The sequence below is a fragment of the Oncorhynchus mykiss genome, chromosome 12 (genome assembly GCF_057628025.1).
Source record: "Oncorhynchus mykiss isolate SJ-2025 chromosome 12, ASM5762802v1, whole genome shotgun sequence".
Lineage (NCBI taxonomy): Eukaryota > Metazoa > Chordata > Actinopteri > Salmoniformes > Salmonidae > Oncorhynchus > Oncorhynchus mykiss.
Genome location: NC_143033.1, coordinates 92,033,629 through 92,053,628, shown reverse-complemented (window position 1 = coordinate 92,053,628; position 20,000 = coordinate 92,033,629). Strand labels below are relative to the sequence as shown.

The 20,000-nt window shown below is 44.9% G+C and overlaps 1 protein-coding gene across 2 annotated transcripts in view; it reads right to left on the bottom strand.

The window, feature by feature from the left end:
- LOC110538765 (extracellular serine/threonine protein kinase FAM20C) overlaps positions 1-20,000 on the bottom strand; it is a 73,209-nt gene that overhangs the window by 22,258 nt on the left and 30,951 nt on the right. The window contains exon 4 of one of the 2 annotated variants that reach the window (XM_090191520.1): positions 12,424-14,668. The exons of the other annotated variant lie outside the window; for it this stretch is intronic. Coding sequence (XP_090047646.1) covers positions 14,509-14,668 — 160 coding nt within the window. The 3' untranslated portion in view covers positions 12,424-14,508. Of the gene's footprint in view, positions 1-12,423; positions 14,669-20,000 lie in introns of those variants that run through there. 2 annotated transcript variants of the gene reach the window in all.

Genomic DNA, 20,000 nt, shown 5'->3' with positions numbered 1-20,000 from the left:
AAAGGTCGAGGCACCGTTAGAGGAATGTTAGCATTAAAATCTTGTTCAGTATGAAGCACAACTGTCTGTCTTTATTTGACCCTGCTGGTCATCTACTGTAGCCTTAATGGCCACATGTACCCTCCACCGGGCACAACCAGAAGAGGACTGGCCCCTCGGAGCCTGGTTACTCTCTAGGATTCTTCCTAGGTTCCAGCCTTCTAGGGAGATTTTTCTAACCACTGTGCTTCTGCATCTGCATTGGTTGCTCTTTGTGGTTTAGGCTGGGTATCTGTAAAGCACAAGTGGGTATCTATAAAGCACAAGTGGGTATCTATAAAGTGGGTATCTATAAAGTGGGTATCTATAAAGCACAAGTGGGTATCTGTAATGTGGGTATCTGTAAAGTGGGTATCTGTAAAGTGGGTATCTGTAAAGCACAAGTGGGTATCTGTAAAGTGGGTATCTGTAAAGTGGGTATCTGTAAAGCACAAGTGGGTATCTGTAATGTGGGTATCTGTAAAGTGGGTATCTGTAAAGCACAAGTGGGTATCTGTAAAGCACAAGTGGGTATCTGTAAAGTGGGTATCTGTAAAGCACAAGTGGGTATCTGTAAAGTGGGTATCTGTAAAGCACAAGTGGGTATCTGTAAAGTGGGTATCTGTAATGTGGGTATCTGTAAAGTGGGTATCTGCAAAGTGGGTATCTGTAATGTGGGTATCTGTAAAGTGGGTATCTGTAAAGTGGGTACCTGTAAAGTGGGTATCTGTAATGTGGGTATCTGTAAAGTGGGTATCTGTAAAGTGGGTACCTGTAAAGTGGGTACCTGTAAAGTGGGTATCTGTAATGTGGGTATCTGTAATGTGGGTATCTGTAAAGTGGGTATCTAGAAAGTGGGTACCTGTAAAGTGGGTATCTGTAATGTGGGTATCTGTAAAGTGGGTATCTGTAAAGTGGGTACCTGTAAAGTGGGTATCTGTAATGTGGGTATCTGTAAAGTGGGTATCTGTAATGTGGGTATCTGTAAAGTGGGTACCTGTAAAGTGGGTATCTGTAATGTGGGTATCTGTAAAGTGGGTATCTGTAAAGTGGGTACCTGTAAAGTGGGTATCTGTAATGTGGGTATCTGTAAAGTGGGTATCTGTAAAGTGGGTACCTGTAAAGTGGGTATCTGTAATGTGGGTATCTGTAAAGTGGGTATCTGTAATGTGGGTATCTGTAAAGTGGGTACCTGTAAAGTGGGTATCTGTAATGTGGGTATCTGTAAAGTGGGTATCTGTAAAGTGGGTACCTGTAAAGTGGGTATCTGTAATGTGGGTATCTGTAAAGTGGGTATCTGCAAAGTGGGTATCTGTAATGTGGGTATCTGTAAAGTGGGTATCTGTAAAGTGGGTACCTGTAAAGTGGGTATCTGTAATGTGGGTATCTGTAAAGTGGGTATCTGTAATGTGGGTATCTGTAAAGTGGGTATCTGTAAAGTGGGTACCTGTAAAGTGGGTATCTGTAAAGCACAAGTGCTGGTGTAAAAAGGGCTTTATAAAATACATTTGATTGATTGATTGAACATTCAAGGCCACGAACACCAGAGTTCTCCAGCACTGAAAAGATACAGTAGGACAATGTAGTGAACGTTTTCCTAAAGTGCAAAAGAATGTGAAATCATTTGAAATTATTTATGAATGTGAGTAACCAAGATTTCCCGCAAGTGACTGCATTTAGATCTATCTGCATATCTATAGCTAACATTCATAGTTCCAGTCTGGGAGCAGGGTGCCGAGATGTGCATGTCTGAATTATCCCTCTTTTCCCTAGCACATCATAAAGGGACTAGGGTGCAATTTGGGACACAGCCAGTTTAAGACAGCGGGACCCAGCAGTAGAGCAGTGAGCCACGCAGCTGCTTGAGTTTCCTGTTCATATCCTGTAGCAACTCCTTCAGCCCCTCAGGCAGGCAGACAGGACACATGGACATTGGCCTGAGTCAGCTGCTGTTGCTGGTGCTGCTTGGGGCTGCTGATACTGTCTGTCTGTCTGTCTGTCTGTCTGTCTGTCTGCCTGCCTGCCTGCCTGCCTGCACAGAGTATCTAGGCTGGCACTGTACATGGAGGCGCACAAGAACGCATGCAGACAGACGCACACACAGACACTCACACCTGGCCTTAACCTGTCCCATTACCACCATATTTATGCTAGCAGAAACCCATATTCCAAATTACCCAGTCCTTTCTTCTTCTCCTTCTTCCTTCCTCCCTCATTCCCTTCCTCTGTTTCATCTCCCTCCAGCCATTCCACCTCAGAGCAGGGTGGGGGTGCATCCACCTCGCCTGACAACCCCAGCACTGCCAAGTCCGCAATGGAAAAGATCTTACATCCTATTCTTTCCATGTCAGGCAAGCTCCCTTTTAACCGTAAATCCCACAGCCACTATAATGATCCATTAGATTTCTCCCCGACCCAAAGGGAACAAAAGTTTTATTTGCGGATGGGAGGGGGAATAAACGAGACGTGGCACACTGATTCAGGAGAGTATAAAAGGCAACACTGCACACCTGAGGAAAGGGTAGGTCCAGGATTCTAAAGGTGACCTCATAACGGTGGTACGCCATAATGTACTGTGACACACCTGAGGAAAGGGTAGGTCCAGGATTCTAAAGGTGACCTCATAACGGTGGTACTCCATAATGCACCGTGACACACCTGAGGAAAGGGTAGGTCCAGGATTCTAAAGGTGACCTCATAACGGTGGTACGCCATAATGCACTGTGACACACCTGAGGAAAGTGTAGGTCCAGGATTCCAAAGGTGACCTCATAACGGTGGTACTCCATAATGTACTGTGACACACCTGAGGAAAGTGTAGGTCCAGGATTCTAAAGGTGACCTCATAACGGTGGTACACCGTGACACACCTGAGGAAAGGGTAGGTCCAGGATTCTAAAGGTGACCTCATAACGGTGGTACTCCATAATGCACCGTGACACACCTGAGGAAAGGGTAGGTCCAGGATTCTAAAGGTGACCTCATAACGGTGGTACGCCATAATGCACTGTGACACACCTGAGGAAAGTGTAGGTCCAGGATTCTAAAGGTGACCTCATAACGGTGGTACTCCATTATGTACTGTGACACACCTGAGGAAAGGGTAGGTCCAGGATTCTAAAGGTGACCTCATAACGGTGGTACTCCATAATGTACTGTGACACACCTGAGGAAAGGGTAGGTCCAGGATTCTAAAGGTGACCTCATAACGGTGGTACTCCATAATGTACTGTGACACACCTGAGGAAAGGGTAGGTCCAGGATTCTAAAGGTGACCTCATAACGGTGGTACTCCATAATGTACTGTGACACACCTGAGGAAAGTGTAGGTCCAGGATTCTAAAGGTGACCTCATAACGGTGGTACTCCATTATGTACTGTGACACACCTGAGGAAAGTGTAGGTCCAGGATTCTAAAGGTGACCTCATAACGGTGGTACTCCATAATGTACTGTGACACACCTGAGGAAAGGGTAGGTCCAGGATTCTAAAGGTGACCTCATAACGGTGGTACTCCATAATGTACTGTGACACACCTGAGGAAAGGGTAGGTCCAGGATTCTAAAGGTGACCTCATAACGGTGGTACTCCATTATGTACTGTGACACACCTGAGGAAAGTGTAGGTCCAGGATTCTAAAGGTGACCTCATAACGGTGGTACTCCATTATGTACTGTGACACACCTGAGGAAAGGGTAGGTCCAGGATTCTAAAGGTGACCTCATAACGGTGGTACTCCATAATGTACTGTGACACACCTGAGGAAAGGGTAGGTCCAGGATTCTAAAGGTGACCTCATAACGGTGGTACTCCATAATGCACCGTGACACACCTGAGGAAAGGGTAGGTCCAGGATTCTAAAGGTGACCTCATAACGGTGGTACACCATAATGCACCGTGACACACCTGAGGAAAGGGTAGGTCCAGGATTCTAAAGGTGACCTCATAACGGTGGTACACCGTGACACACCTGAGGAAAGGGTAGGTCCAGGATTCTAAAGGTGACCTCATAACGGTGGTACGCCATAATGCACTGTGACACACCTGAGGAAAGTGTAGGTCCAGGATTCTAAAGGTGACCTCATAACGGTGGTACTCCATAATGTACTGTGACACACCTGAGGAAAGGGTAGGTCCAGGATTCTAAAGGTGACCTCATAACGGTGGTACTCCATAATGTACTGTGACACACCTGAGGAAAGGGTAGGTCCAGGATTCTAAAGGTGACCTCATAACGGTGGTACTCCATAATGCACCGTGACACACCTGAGGAAAGGGTAGGTCCAGGATTCTAAAGGTGACCTCATAACGGTGGTACACCATAATGCACCGTGACACACCTGAGGAAAGGGTAGGTCCAGGATTCTAAAGGTGACCTCATAACGGTGGTACACCGTGACACACCTGAGGAAAGTGTAGGTCCAGGATTCTAAAGGTGACCTCATAACGGTGGTACTCCATAATGTACTGTGACACACCTGAGGAAAGGGTAGGTCCAGGATTCTAAAGGTGACCTCATAACGGTGGTACGCCATAATGCACTGTGACACACCTGAGGAAAGGGTAGGTCCAGGATTCTAAAGGTGACCTCATAACGGTGGTACACCATAATGTACTGTGACACACCTGAGGAAAGGGTAGGTCCAGGATTCTAAAGGTGACCTCATAACGGTGGTACTCCATAATGTACTGTGACACACCTGAGGAAAGGGTAGGTCCAGGATTCTAAAGGTGACCTCATAACGGTGGTACTCCATAATGTACTGTGACACACCTGAGGAAAGTGTAGGTCCAGGATTCTAAAGGTGACCTCACAACGGTGGTACTCCATAATGTACTGTGACACACCTGAGGAAAGGGTAGGTCCAGGATTCTAAAGGTGACCTCATAACGGTGGTACTCCATAATGCACCGTGACACACCTGAGGAAAGGGTAGGTCCAGGATTCTAAAGGTGACCTCATAACGGTGGTACGCCATAATGCACTGTGACACACCTGAGGAAAGTGTAGGTCCAGGATTCCAAAGGTGACCTCATAACGGTGGTACTCCATAATGTACTGTGACACACCTGAGGAAAGTGTAGGTCCAGGATTCTAAAGGTGACCTCATAACGGTGGTACTCCATTATGTACTGTGACACACCTGAGGAAAGGGTAGGTCCAGGATTCTAAAGGTGACCTCATAACGGTGGTACTCCATAATGTACTGTGACACACCTGAGGAAAGTGTAGGTCCAGGATTCTAAAGGTGACCTCATAACGGTGGTACTCCATTATGTACTGTGACACACCTGAGGAAAGGGTAGGTCCAGGATTCTAAAGGTGACCTCATAACGGTGGTACTCCATAATGTACTGTGACACACCTGAGGAAAGGGTAGGTCCAGGATTCTAAAGGTGACCTCATAACGGTGGTACTCCATAATGCACCGTGACACACCTGAGGAAAGGGTAGGTCCAGGATTCTAAAGGTGACCTCATAACGGTGGTACACCATAATGCACCGTGACACACCTGAGGAAAGGGTAGGTCCAGGATTCTAAAGGTGACCTCATAACGGTGGTACACCGTGACACACCTGAGGAAAGGGTAGGTCCAGGATTCTAAAGGTGACCTCATAACGGTGGTACGCCATAATGCACTGTGACACACCTGAGGAAAGTGTAGGTCCAGGATTCTAAAGGTGACCTCATAACGGTGGTACTCCATAATGTACTGTGACACACCTGAGGAAAGGGTAGGTCCAGGATTCTAAAGGTGACCTCATAACGGTGGTACTCCATAATGTACTGTGACACACCTGAGGAAAGGGTAGGTCCAGGATTCTAAAGGTGACCTCACAACGGTGGTACTCCATAATGTACTGTGACACACCTGAGGAAAGGGTAGGTCCAGGATTCTAAAGGTGACCTCATAACGGTGGTACTCCATAATGCACCGTGACACACCTGAGGAAAGGGTAGGTCCAGGATTCAAAAGGTGACCTCATAACGGTGGTACACCATAATGCACCGTGACACACCTGAGGAAAGGGTAGGTCCAGGATTCTAAAGGTGACCTCATAACGGTGGTACACCGTGACACACCTGAGGAAAGTGTAGGTCCAGGATTCTAAAGGTGACCTCATAACGGTGGTACTCCATAATGTACTGTGACACACCTGAGGAAAGGGTAGGTCCAGGATTCTAAAGGTGACCTCATAACGGTGGTACACCATAATGCACCGTGACACACCTGAGGAAAGGGTAGGTCCAGGATTCTAAAGGTGACCTCATAACGGTGGTACACCATAATGCACCGTGACACACCTGAGGAAAGGGTAGGTCCAGGATTCTAAAGGTGACCTCATAACGGTGGTACACCGTGACACACCTGAGGAAAGGGTAGGTCCAGGATTCTAAAGGTGACCTCATAACGGTGGTACCCCATAATGCACTGTGACACACCTGCCTGCCATTTAAGTCACCATATCAAGCACCTTATCAACACTAGATTACCAGAGAGGTGGTAAAAAGGCAGACAAAAGGATGCTGATTTGAAGTGCTCTGTCGGTATCATTCTGTAGCCTTAATGGAAATGGTAAGAGCTTTTTCATTCAGAAGTCAAGACGTGCCTGACCGCCACAGTCAGTAAGACGCTGTCAAACAGAAGTTAGATAAGAACACTTTCAACTGGCCATGTGAGTTGTGTTTCGGACTGAATGTGTTTTCAGAATAGCACTGACAGAAAGGTCTTGCTTGTCTCAACAGTAGAAGAAAGGTCTTGGTCCAGTCTGACAGAGTATTTTCAGAGCAGGCTACATTCTCAAGGAACAAAAAATACCTTTCTCAAAAAATGTCATCTTCACTAACAACGCTGGGAGCTACTACAGTGTGGAACCTACCCTCTCCACACACACACACACACACACACACACACACACACACACACACACACACACACACACACACACACACACACACACACACACACACACACACACACTGACAGGATGTGCTGATGACTGTCTGCTATTGATACACCTCAGGGACACTGTGATGCATGTCAACTGCTTCTCACTTCACAACTTGAAAAGTAATTCAAAAGTGTGACCTCCTAAATGCATTGTCCATTAAATAATATTAACTTCCATCTCCACTGAGTGTACAAAACATTAGGAACATGACATAGACTGACCAGTTGAATCCAGGTGAAAGATATGATCCCTTATTGATGTCACTTGTTAAATCCACTTTAATCAGTGTAGATGAAAAGGAGGAGACAAGTCAAAGAAGGATTTATAAGCCTTGAGACAATTGAGACATGGATTGTGTATGTGTGTCATTCAGAGGGTGAATTGGCCAAACAAAACATTGAATTGCCTTTGACCAGGGAATGGTTGTAGGTGCCAGGCGCACCGGTTTGTGTCAAGAACTGCAACGCTGCAGGAGTTTTCATGCTCAACAGTTTCCCGTGTGTATCAAGAATGGTCCACCACCCAAAGGACATCCAGACAACTTGAAACAACTGTGGAATGCTTTCGACACCCTGTGGAGATCATGCCCCGATCAATTGAGGCTGTTCTGAGAGCAAATTGGGGGTGCAACTCAATATTTTGAAGGTGTTCGTAATGTTTTGTACACTCTGTACTGTATATTCACCGTTTTAGATGTAGTGATATACATTTTACACAGACTTAAACAGTATTGCACTTAACTGACACAAACAACCAGCCATACAGTCACCTGAGGACAAGTGCAGTTGAGAAAACTCATATCCTTTTCTGAGTCTCCATCTGTGGACCAGTTGTATCAGGGGATTGAGGCTGAAAAGCCTGCTTTGTGTAGGAGATGTGATGACTGAAACTTTTCCATGGTCCTGCTTGTGCTTACCAGATCTAGCCAGGCCAATACTGTACTCAGTGTACTTTATTAATATATCTGTCTGGAGGGAGGGAGGGAGGGAGGGAGGGAGGGAGGGAGGGAGGGAGGGAGGGAGGGAGAGAGAGAGAGAGAGAGAGGGAGACAGAGAGAGAGAGAGAGAGAGAGAGAGAGAGAGAGAGAGAGAGAGGGAGACAGAGAGAGAGAGAGAGAGAGAGAAAGAGATGGAGGGCTAGCACTACCAGCTAAGACACAGGCTTTGCTGATTCATTCATATCCTGTCGCTCTCTCTCTCTCTCCCTCTTTATCTCTATCTTCCTCGTTCTCACCCTTTCTCCCATTCCCTTTCTTTCTCCCTCTCTCATGCTCTTCCCCCCCCCCCCCCCTCCCACCCACTCTCTCTTAGTGACAGGGAGAGGGCAGCAGAGATGTCACACAGTAAAAAAGAGAGAACACTTTAGCATCCGTATGACCCCATAGAACGAGTCAAACAGTAATGGCAACTGAGGTACTTCCTTATATGGACACGGTAGTGGTCAAATATTTGTAACTCCATTTATACTCAATGTATGAATCGAAAAAGAAAATAGATCAAGTGAATAAAATGGGAGGTTTCACTATTTGTTTCCAGCAGTTTGTTGACCCTGTACAAAACTAGCTCTTCATCAAGCTGATAAGGAAGTAGCAGAGCTATCGGTTGGATTTCTGGAATCCCTCATTTTACCTCTGAGGGATTACTTATTTGTTCTTTCTCACCCTCTGTCCTATAAAACAGCACGAAACAAGGCAGACAGATAGGCAGCCTGCTTTGTGTAGGAGATGTGATGACTGAAACTTTTCCATGGTCCTGCTTGTGCTTACCAGATCTAGCCAGGCCAATACTGTACTCAGTGTACTTTATTAATATATCTGTCTGGAGGGAGGGAGGGAGGGAGGGAGGGAGGGAGGGAGGGAGGGAGGGAGGGAGGGAGAGAGAGAGAGAGAGAGAGGGAGACAGAGAGAGAGAGAGAGAGAGAGAGAGAGAGAGAGAGAGAGAGAGGGAGACAGAGAGAGAGAGAGAGAGAGAGAAAGAGATGGAGGGCTAGCACTACCAGCTAAGACACAGGCTTTGCTGATTCATTCATATCCTGTCGCTCTCTCTCTCTCTCCCTCTTTATCTCTATCTTCCTCGTTCTCACCCTTTCTCCCATTCCCTTTCTTTCTCCCTCTCTCATGCTCTTCCCCCCCCCCCCCCCTCCCACCCACTCTCTCTTAGTGACAGGGAGAGGGCAGCAGAGATGTCACACAGTAAAAAAGAGAGAACACTTTAGCATCCGTATGACCCCATAGAACGAGTCAAACAGTAATGGCAACTGAGGTACTTCCTTATATGGACACGGTAGTGGTCAAATATTTGTAACTCCATTTATACTCAATGTATGAATCGAAAAAGAAAATAGATCAAGTGAATAAAATGGGAGGTTTCACTATTTGTTTCCAGCAGTTTGTTGACCCTGTACAAAACTAGCTCTTCATCAAGCTGATAAGGAAGTAGCAGAGCTATCGGTTGGATTTCTGGAATCCCTCATTTTACCTCTGAGGGATTACTTATTTGTTCTTTCTCACCCTCTGTCCTATAAAACAGCACGAAACAAGGCAGACAGATAGGATTACGTAAGTCACAGACAGCAGGTTCAACAGTGCTGGACAAGCACAATTGGACCTGTGTGTAGACAACTTTGACAATGCAGAGGTAAAAGGGGAAAAAACGACTGAACTCTGATTCAGTGGAAGAGGCAAGGTATGCTGCTTTCATATGTGGGCAAAAGGATGAACGCTTCTGATAGAATACAATGGTCCTAGTGTCTTTTCCTATGCAACACCTATAGAAGTGTGTGAGATGCTGTTGATGTGCCGTCTGCAGGCTGTCACCTACACATGCTCAACAGAAATATTTTATGGCAGAAAAAAAGGGGACAAAGGCCAGCACTCAGTCAATGACAAATGTAGACAAATGAATCGTGAGGCTTATTATAAAGCTGTTATTAAGGAATGATGGGCATAGAATCACAGAAACAAAATACCTAAAAAAAATGATCTTTTCATCCAGCAGCCTTCATTTTGTTATGAGACCAGATACATTTAGCTGATTATCCACGTAGTATCCTTTACACATTTTCCCACAAACTTCTCCATTACAACCCTCTTGATGTTTGCGAAGCATGGCTGGCTTGTCAAACAGAGCTGAGGTCTGTTGGTCTCACATATGATGACTTGTTTTTTGAGACATTGGTCATAGAACCAGTTACTGTGCTGGTTCGTGGATACACATTCCTCCCCATTTTTTCTGTTATGGGGTTTGCCCCCATCCCAGTGGGTGTAGCTGATTGGTTGGCCCACAAGTCGACAAATGTCCTTTCTTTCCTTCTGTCGTTGGCGGCGATGTGAGCCCACTGGGCGTGAGGGATGAGTGGCATACATACAGACAGACTGGTCAGTATAACGTCAGTGGTTTCCAGTGTGTTCCAGCCAGTCTCTGCCAGCTGTAAAGCGTACATGTACAGTATAGGACTGCACCTGCTGAACAGCCCTGAAGCCATGGTGAGGTGCATTGAGGTTCCTGTGTGTGTTCCCCTCCATACTGGATCTAGAGGTCATGTATGGTTAGCTCAGCTGGCTAGTGCATGGTGCAAACCATGATAAGGCTGCAGGATAACACACTCTGCCCCCCCACTGCAGCAGTGTACCGCAAGGCTCTGAGTGACCTTGTAATGACATTTCATTACTGCTGCACCTCCAGCCAGCTACTGTAAGGGGAGGGAAGGAGGGCGGGAAGGAGTTAAGGAGGGAGGGAGGGCTGGAGCACTGGGGGAGATCCATCATCTATATGTAATCCACAGCAAATGTAAGACCCCTATCTGACAGGCATCTTTGTCTGGGCCTGTGATAGGATCATATGAGGGAGGGAGGAAGGAAGGGAGGGTGAAGAGTGGGGGAGAGGCCATCATTGTAAATAAGAGTTTGTTCTTAACTGACTTGCCTAGTTAAACAAAGGTGAAATAAAAAATATATATATACTCAGCAATTAAAGAAACCTCCTCACTGTCAACTCCATTTATTTTCAGCAAACTTAACATGTATAAATATTTGTATGAACATAACAGGATTCAACAACTGAGACATAAACTGAACAAGTTCCACAGTCATGTGACTAACAGAAATGGAATAAAGGGGTTGTCAAAATCAAAAGTAACAGTCAGTATCTGGTGTGGCCACCAGCTGCATTAAGTACGGCAGTGCATCTCCTCCTCATGGACTGCACCAGATTTGTCAGTTCTTGCTGTGAGATGTTACCCCACTCTTCCACCAAGGCACCTACAAGTTCCCGTACATTTCTAGTGGGAATGGCCCTAGCCCTCACCCTCCAATCCAACAGGTACCAGACATGCTCAATGGGATTGAGATCTGGGCTCTTCGCTGGCCATGGCAGAACACTAACATTCCTGTCTAGCAGGATATCACGCACAGAACTAAGAGTACGGCTGGTGGCATTTTCATGCTGGAGGGTCATGTCAGGATGAGCCTGCAGGAAGGGTACCACATGAGGGAGGAGGATGTCTTCCCTGTAACGCACAGCATTGAGATTGCCTCCAATGACAACAAGCTCAGTCCGATGATGCTGTGACACACCGCCCCAGACCATGACGGACCCTCCACCTCCAAATTGATCCTGCTCCAGAGTACAGGCCTCGGTGTAACGCTCATTCCTTCAACGATAAACGCGAACCCTACCAACTACCCCGGTGAGACAAAACCGTGACTCGTCAATGAAGAGCTCCTTTTGCAAGTCCTGTCTGGTCCAGCAACAGCTGGCAGAGTTTGTGCCCATAGGCGACATTATTGTCTGGTGAGGACCTGCCTTACAACAGGCCTACAAGCCTTCAGTCCAGCCTCTCTCAGTCTATTGCAGACAGTCTGAGCACTGATGGAGGGATTATGCGTTCCTAGTGTAACTCGGGCAGTTGTTGTTGCCTGGAATCAAACCAGGGTGTCTGTAGTGACACCTCTGGCACTGAGATGCAGTGCCTTAGACCAGTGCGCCACTCTGGAGCCAATGACAAACAATGAGGTTCACTAAGTAATTGCTTCCTGTATGCCCACACTGAGACAGGAACAGAGAGAGATAGTGGTAGATCGAGAGGGAGAGAGACAAAGAGAAATGGGGGGGGGAGAGAAAGACTGAGAGGAATGGTTAGAGAGAGAAAGAGAGAAGCAGCCCGTGCCTAGTAGGAGTTCAGCTCAGTGAGAGGCTCCATTAGCCAGTGGTAAGAATATTATCTACTTCTACACTACTGCTAAGAGGGTCCCAACCTGCTTGGATTTTCCAAATCTATTTGGATATTGTGCCGCCTACTTAAACTTTCTTACTTGGCACCAACTCTACTTAGCACAACCTCTCTCTCTCTCTCATTTCATAATAGCCAAACCAGACACACTTCAACGTGACTGTAGTCATGTGTTCACTCACTGAAAAATTAATTATAGGATTATGTCGCTTACAAACAGATTTTTGCACAAAAATATACTTTATTTCCTCCCTCCGCATTTCTAATTTTCGAGGAGGATCCGCCACTATGTGGTTGACAGGGGAGTACAGATTCAATAAGCCTGAAGGAGCATAGTGAATTGGAATTAAGTGCAGAGGGTGAGTATATGTAAGCTTTGGGTGAATGAATGCTGGTGAGATGGGAGATGATGTGTTTTCCTCTTCACCCACAGATAACCAACAGTCCCTCGCGTATCTGTCAGCGGGAATCTCAGAACACACACAGGGCAGAGCTGAAGCAGCTCACTAGACAGAATTTCAAATCAATGTTACACAACTCGTTCTGGCCTCTGATATTTTTGGCACACCGGGTGAGAAACAGCCAGAAGGAAACAAAAATGTTCCCTACTTGAGATGCAACATACTGTACTGAAATAGATGACATATTGATAAAGTTGCATATATATGCATACTAGCCAGGATAAAACAGACTGAATCTGTTAACCAGGTTATATGCATACAGGAAAATACTAATGATGATCAGAAGGCAGGTGCTTCGTTTATCACTGTCGCTAGATGCTGATGAGGTTTCAAATGAATGCAAGACTGTGCTGGATGAGGTTTGGAGGGAGAAATATTCTCTGATCTACAACGTTTTTGTCTCTGCCAAAAATATATAGCGCTATTAGAAGCGCTATTCACTTGCATTACGTTCTCATCAGAATAGAAAATAATGACATTTAACCATTGTAGTTATATGCCACATCATATTGGACACGACAGAACTAAGCAAAACCCAGCTATCTGAAAGTTAATTATGCCCATAACAACCACAGACATGAATCACTTATTCTTTAAAAGTCATCATTATAGCTTAAACATTTGTTCTGTATACATCTGAATAACATAAGTTGAATGGAAACAGTAGCGTTGAATGACTGGGATAATAGTAATAGATAGAATATTCATATATTCCAGGGTTTGGAGAATTAGGGGTCATTGTGTTTTTTAATTAGACCTGCTCCTGGTGGTTTCTGATGAGGATTACGGAGAATCTTTGCTCTGCAGCACCATCCTCTCCTCCTCTTCTCTCTCTTCTACACTTCCCTCCACTCCTGTCCGCTCCTCCAGACTCCTATATCCTCTTCATCTCATCTCTTCTATCCTACCGTCTCCTCTCATCTACGTCTCCCATCCTCCACTCCCAACTCCTCCCCTCTCTTATCCTCTCTCCTCCCATAATCTCCTCCTTTACTCTCTCCCTCTCTTCTCCTCCCCCTCTCTCATCATCATATTCCTTCCTCTCCTGGGATCTCCTCTCTCCTCTCCTATGCTGTGGATGAAAGTGTACCCCAGGCACCATGCAGGCTGTCTGTCTTGCACTCAGACCGAGTTTCTGTCAACGTACATTTCAGACCAGGGAGAGAACTCTCTCTCTCTCTCTCTCTCTCTCTCTCTCTCTCTCTCACTCTCTCACTCTCTCTCATAAATTGCTGTGTGTGTTCATACTTGTACAAGTCCCTGTATGTCTGTATGTACTGTATGTGTGTGTGTGTGCTGCCTGTGTGTCCCAGTGCTCCAGCCACCCTGTGGGTGGTCCTGTCTGAGAGGGGGATCAGGGCCTGAAATCTAGGTCCTCTACGTCTGGGTAATCAATCACCTAGGGGTTGGCCTTTTACACTATGCTGGTGTAGGGCACAAATCAACATACGGTTAACACATAATAACACAACACCACAAAGGATCATGGTCTACTTCCTAGACAGGAATATCACTGTACTACTACAGTGTAGTTACCACAATACACACTCTAAACCCAATGTCACTATGGATAGGTCTTTGAGCATCGACAGACACAACTTGTTGTTGAAAGGGGTTCAGTCGTCTATTCATATCCTGTTTTACTGTATGTGTTTAATGTTCAGTATATCTTCATACATTTGTGACAAACAGCAGTACATTGACCCACAAAGTGTGAATCAACATCTATGAAAGCGTTGTTACTATGGCTACAGTATATTCTGTGGTTTGTTCCACAGGCCCACGGCTGTTTTAGAACCATCTCTGTTATTCTTTATCCTTAATTGACTGGCAGTCGGAGCATATTCATCCCAGATCTCCAGAGTTGAACTCTCCACAGACAGAGTGGTGCTCAGTCAATGATGGCTCAGAACAAAAGAGCTGGGATCGCTGTGCAGACCTGCCGTAAAGCTGCAGAATTATACTGGGCTTTTGGGATCCTTCCACAATCGTCTTAGAGGGCTCCCTGGAATCACAAGTTCAGTTGGAGTATGTCAGTAATGTACTGCATATTGTTTATATTTCCATGAATCCATTTATTTCCATGAATTCCAGTAGCTAGGCCTACGGTATGCTGTTGTCACTGCAAAATATATGAATTCAATAAGATGATTTTAAAACATTGAAAGACAAAACTGTAAAACATTATCCTAAATATAAACCATCAACTTAGTGAATACCATTGGTGTTTAATATGAAGGTTTCAGCATGAAATATCCTCTATTACTTTGCACACTTTTTATTTATTTTACTATGTCAATATGTATTTGTTGTCAATGTTAGGCGTCAAACTGTTGGCAGTTGTGAAAAAATGAAATAGTTGGACAAGTTGCAGAGTTAATAGAAAATAATGTAATTGTTGATTAGATACTTTTCCATTAACTCTGCTATTTTCTCTTGAACCATATGTTCTATCTACTAGACACTACAAATAATATCATGTATGAATACGTTTTTTTAAATACCAAAGTTACGATAGATTGCTATAGATTTTCTGTTAATGATCAAATTTAGTGAAGATTCCAGTAACTTTGGTAAACTACCGGTAGCTTTGCAACCCTAGCTAGGCTACTATATTGTGTAGGTAAAATGTTTGGTTTTATAATGACTTGAACATTTGACTGCCTTGCTTTAAATAATATCCCACAATGATTGAAATATTTCACCTCTATTTTCCACAAGGCCGTGTAATAGATGAATGTAGGCTACTAAAACACAGCTTTGTAACCACTAGTCTTTTTTCTCCTGCAGCTACAGCGCTAACAACAACTATCCCATCATCTGATCTGATTACTGATGTGCTCTTTACTAACAGAGGTGCATTATAGAACAGGTGTAGCTCCTTCCTGCAGTCAAATGGCCCAGTGGCCTCATGGGTGGAATGCTATTCATATTCTTCATCATTTCATTATTTTATTTTTTACATTTCTGGTGTTTTGTTGAAAAACGTTTTTTGTTATATTTCAGTCTTCTGTGATGTATATAAAGTGTAATACTGTGATGCAAACTCAAAATGTAATACATTTCAACTCTTTATCTGACATGGTACAGCTGTCTTCTTTTTTAAGGTCCATAACCATGTGTATGAGGTGTATACTTTTGTTTAAGACTACCAAGAAACACCCTGTGGGACCCTGATTTAGTCCACTGCAGTAAAGGTTATTAAAATGTCTTCATTTTGAATATATCAGCTGGGGATGTGCCAGACTGTGCAGACAAACGTACGTGCCAAATGGCAATCTATTTCCTATTTAGTGCACTACTTTGTATTCCCTACTTAGTCCACTACTTTGTATTCCCTACTTAGTGCACTACTTTTGACAAAAGTAGTGCACTACACAGGGAATAGGGTGCCATTTGGGATACATATATATTTACACTTGTGTGTATAAGGTAGCAGTTGTGGAATTGTTAGGTTAGATTACTCGTTGGTTACTACTGCATTGTCGGATCTAGAAGCACAAGCATTTCGCTACACTCGCATTAACATCTGCTAACCATGTGTATGTGACAAATAAAATAAGATTACAATCATTTTTTTTTTTTAAATAAATAAACATTTGTGTGTGATTATTTAATTTAATTCTTTTTTTCTTTTTTAAATATATTTTTTAATATATATTTGTTGATTTTATACAATATCTCCTGGTGGGACAAAGTTATGGGGTGAATTGAACTGTAGGCCACATATCCAGTATTAGCCTCAGGTCCTGTGAAGGCTATTGGCTCAGTGGTTTCCTATCTTCCTATGGCTTTTTTTGTGTCAGTCAGGGTGTCTACAGGGTAAAAACAATACCACAGAACGAACACTGCTCAGCATCCCTCTCGCGCTCTCTCTCTCTCTCCCTCCCCCTCTCCCCCTCCTCCAGCCCCCTCTCTCTCTCTCTCTCTCTCTCTCTCTCTCCCCCCCACTCCCTCCCCCTCCTCCAGCCCCCTCTCTCTCTCTCTCTCCCCCTCCCTCCCTCTCCCTCTCTCTCTTTCTGAGGAAACCATGTTCCATGTATATGTCCACCATCAGTCTTTACATCATTCATAATCCACCATTTTAGACTAGATTTCTTGGAGGGCATTAGTTTGGAAATGCGTGGCCATTATTTTCCTCATCAAGAGCATGTGGTGGGTCGTCAAGAGAAGGAAGGGAGGAAGGGAGGAGAAGAGGAGAGATGAGGCGGTATAGCTGAATAAGTAATGACACAGAGATTAATTTTCATCACCAGCTCTGCTAATCTCTAAATCTGCAGTTTACTATGTTATAAATAATGGTGGCGTAGTCGGCAACACAAAAACACAGCGACTTTACGAATTACAGTTCAAGGTTCACACAAACAAGAATAGGTCACATTAGGTTGATTCTAGGGGTGTGTCCCAATTGGCAGCCTATTCACTATATAGGGTGCTACTTTTGACCAGGGCCCATTGGCAATAGGCTGTCATTTGTGACCAGGTTTGTTGAGGAAGCCTGCGTTGTGCTCCGTATCCAATATTGGGATTATGATTATCCCTGAGTTGGAGGTGTAACTCGGGGGGGGGGGGGGGGGGGGGGGGGGGGGGCGCTACACTACAGTAGGCTGAACCTGAGTGATGCTTCTCCAGGGATGAACTCTTCCCAGGCTGCAATGGGCTTCATGCTAGCAGTTAGAGGAGATACAGGAGACACCCTGAGGCTAGCCTGGTTCCATCTCTGTTTGAGCTGTTTGCTAACTCCTTTGGCCAGCAATGACCATAGGAGTTGGCAAGACAGCACAGATGTGGAACCAGGCTAGCCTCATGGTGTCTCCTGTCTCTCCTCTAACTGCTCCAACCTCCATCCATAGCTGGATGCTCAGCTACTGTAGCTAGGTTACGATGTCACAGCCAACGGAAAACAACACCAGGAAACAAGAACATAGAGGACTGAGAAGTGCTCTCTCTCTCTCTCTTCTAATACTGGGATACTGTATGTTCTGTTAGGCTTACCTACAGGGGATGAGCGGTTTTCAATGTGGCAGCGATGGAATGAACTCTGAAAGGAGGTGATCCTTTCTTAGACTTTTAGGGATGAAAATAAATTCATGACAGACTTTGTGGCCGATTCTGAGTTACAGAGTAAGCAAAACAAACATGGCAGAGGAGGACATTCTCGTGTCAATGTGACGGTTAAATATCAAATACAAAAGGCTGGGGGACTATATTGAACAATGAATACTCCCATAGATTTGGTCATGTGAAGGGAATACAAGCATGCAATCACAGTTCCTCTAGCAGTTACAGCTTATAGTTTAGCCTAAAACACCCCCAAAGATATGGGGTGTATTAATTCATGCACACTGCAGAAAACCGAAGCAAAAGTATTTTCAACGGAACACTTTTTGCAATGAAAACTAGCTTTTCTTTTTAGACAAGTTCAGGTTAATCCCTTGTTGTTTCGACCCATTATCAACCCACACTGGATCCTTCAGCTATCCTGATGAGGTAGCTACATCGGTACAGTAAAGCACTGTGACACAACGGTGATGCAAGGTATGCTGGGAATGCCACATGCTGTCGGAGAGTTATTTCCTCTCATAAAGTTGCGTCTGGCCCGGCACTCTGGGCAGATATAAAGGAGTCATGTGAAGTGGAAGAACAGTCAGGAATTCATGTTCCCTAGAGAAGAGCAGCCAGTTGTTTCAATCCTTCACAGGTTGAGAGTGAGAGAGAGAGAGAGAGAGAGAGAGAGAGAGAGAGAGAGAGAGAGGGAGAGAGAGAGAGAAGATGGGGACACAGAGAGGGAAGAAATAAAGAAGGTAAGAGGAGACAGAGGGGAAGTAATGCCTACAGATGTAATATTATTTAAAACATTTCAAAAATATGTCCCCATCTTCCGTAACACTAGGTCTAAAAGTGGCAACAAAGGATCAGAAAGTGGCACAAAGGCCTGTCAATATGGTAATGAGGACAAGCTGTGTGGCTTTCAGCCTCTTAGTGCTGATAGGGATCGTAAGCACTTTCCACTGCTTGTCCCTGTGTCTCAGCCCTCAGACGGAACACAAAATCAATGGGTATTTACCAGAACGAGTGTCCCAAATGACTTCCTACTATACCTACCATATATTGCACTATTGACAAGAGCCCTATGGGCCGTGGTACAGTGCAGTCGGAAAGTATTCAGACACCTTCCCTTTCTCCACATTTTGTTACTTCACAGCCTTATTCTAAAATGGATTAAATACACTTTTTCCTCATCAATCTAAACACAATACCCCATAATGAGAAAGTGAAAACAGGTTTTTAGAATTTTTTGCTAATTTATATATATTTTTTTTAAACAGAAATGTCTTATTTATATAAGGCACACACCTGTCTATATAAGGTCCCCCAGTTGACAGTGCACGTCAGAGCACAAACCAAGCCATGAAGTCGAAGGAATTGTCCGTAGAGCTCAGAGACAGGATTGTGTCGAGGCATAGGTCTGGGGAAGGATACCTAAAAAAATTCTGCAGCATTGAAGGTCTCCAGGAACACAATGGCCTCCATTTTTAAATGGAAGAAGTTTGGAACCACCAAGACTCTTCCTAGAGCTGAGCAATCGAGGGAGAAGGGCCTTGGTAATGGAGGTGACCAAGAACCTGATGGTCCAGAGTTTCTCTGTGGAGATGGGAGAACCTTCCAGAAGGTCAACCATCTCTGCCATACTCCACCAATCAGGCCTATATGGTAGAGTGGCCAGACGGAAGCCACTCCGCAGTAAAAGGCACATGAAAGCCCGGTGGAGTTTGACAAAAGGCACCTAAAGAACTCTCAGACCATGAGAAACAATATTCTCTGGTCTGATGAAACCAAGATTGAACTCTTTGGCATAGCTGCCAAGCGTCATGTCTGGAAGAAACCTGGCACCATCCCTACGGTGAAGCATGGTGGTGGCAGCATCATGCTGTGGGATGTTTTTCAGCGGCAGGGACTAGGAGACTAGTCAGGATCGTCGGAAAGATGAACAGAGCAAAGTACAGAGAGATCCTTGATGAAAACCTGCTCCAGAGGTTCACCTTCCAACAGGACAACAACCCTAAGCTCACAGCCAAGACAAAGCAAAGGGGCCACTGGGCCACTCAAAGAATGTCCTTGAGTGGCTCAGCCAGAGCCCGGACTTGAACCCAATCAAACATCTCTGGAGAGACCTATGCAGCGACGCTCCCCATTCAACCTGACAGAGCTTGAGAGGATCTGCAAATAAGAATGGGAGAAACTCTCCAAATACAGGTGTGCCAAGTGTGTAGCGTCACACCCAAGAAAACAAGAGGCTGTAACTGCTGCCAAAGGTGTTTCAACAAAGTACTGAG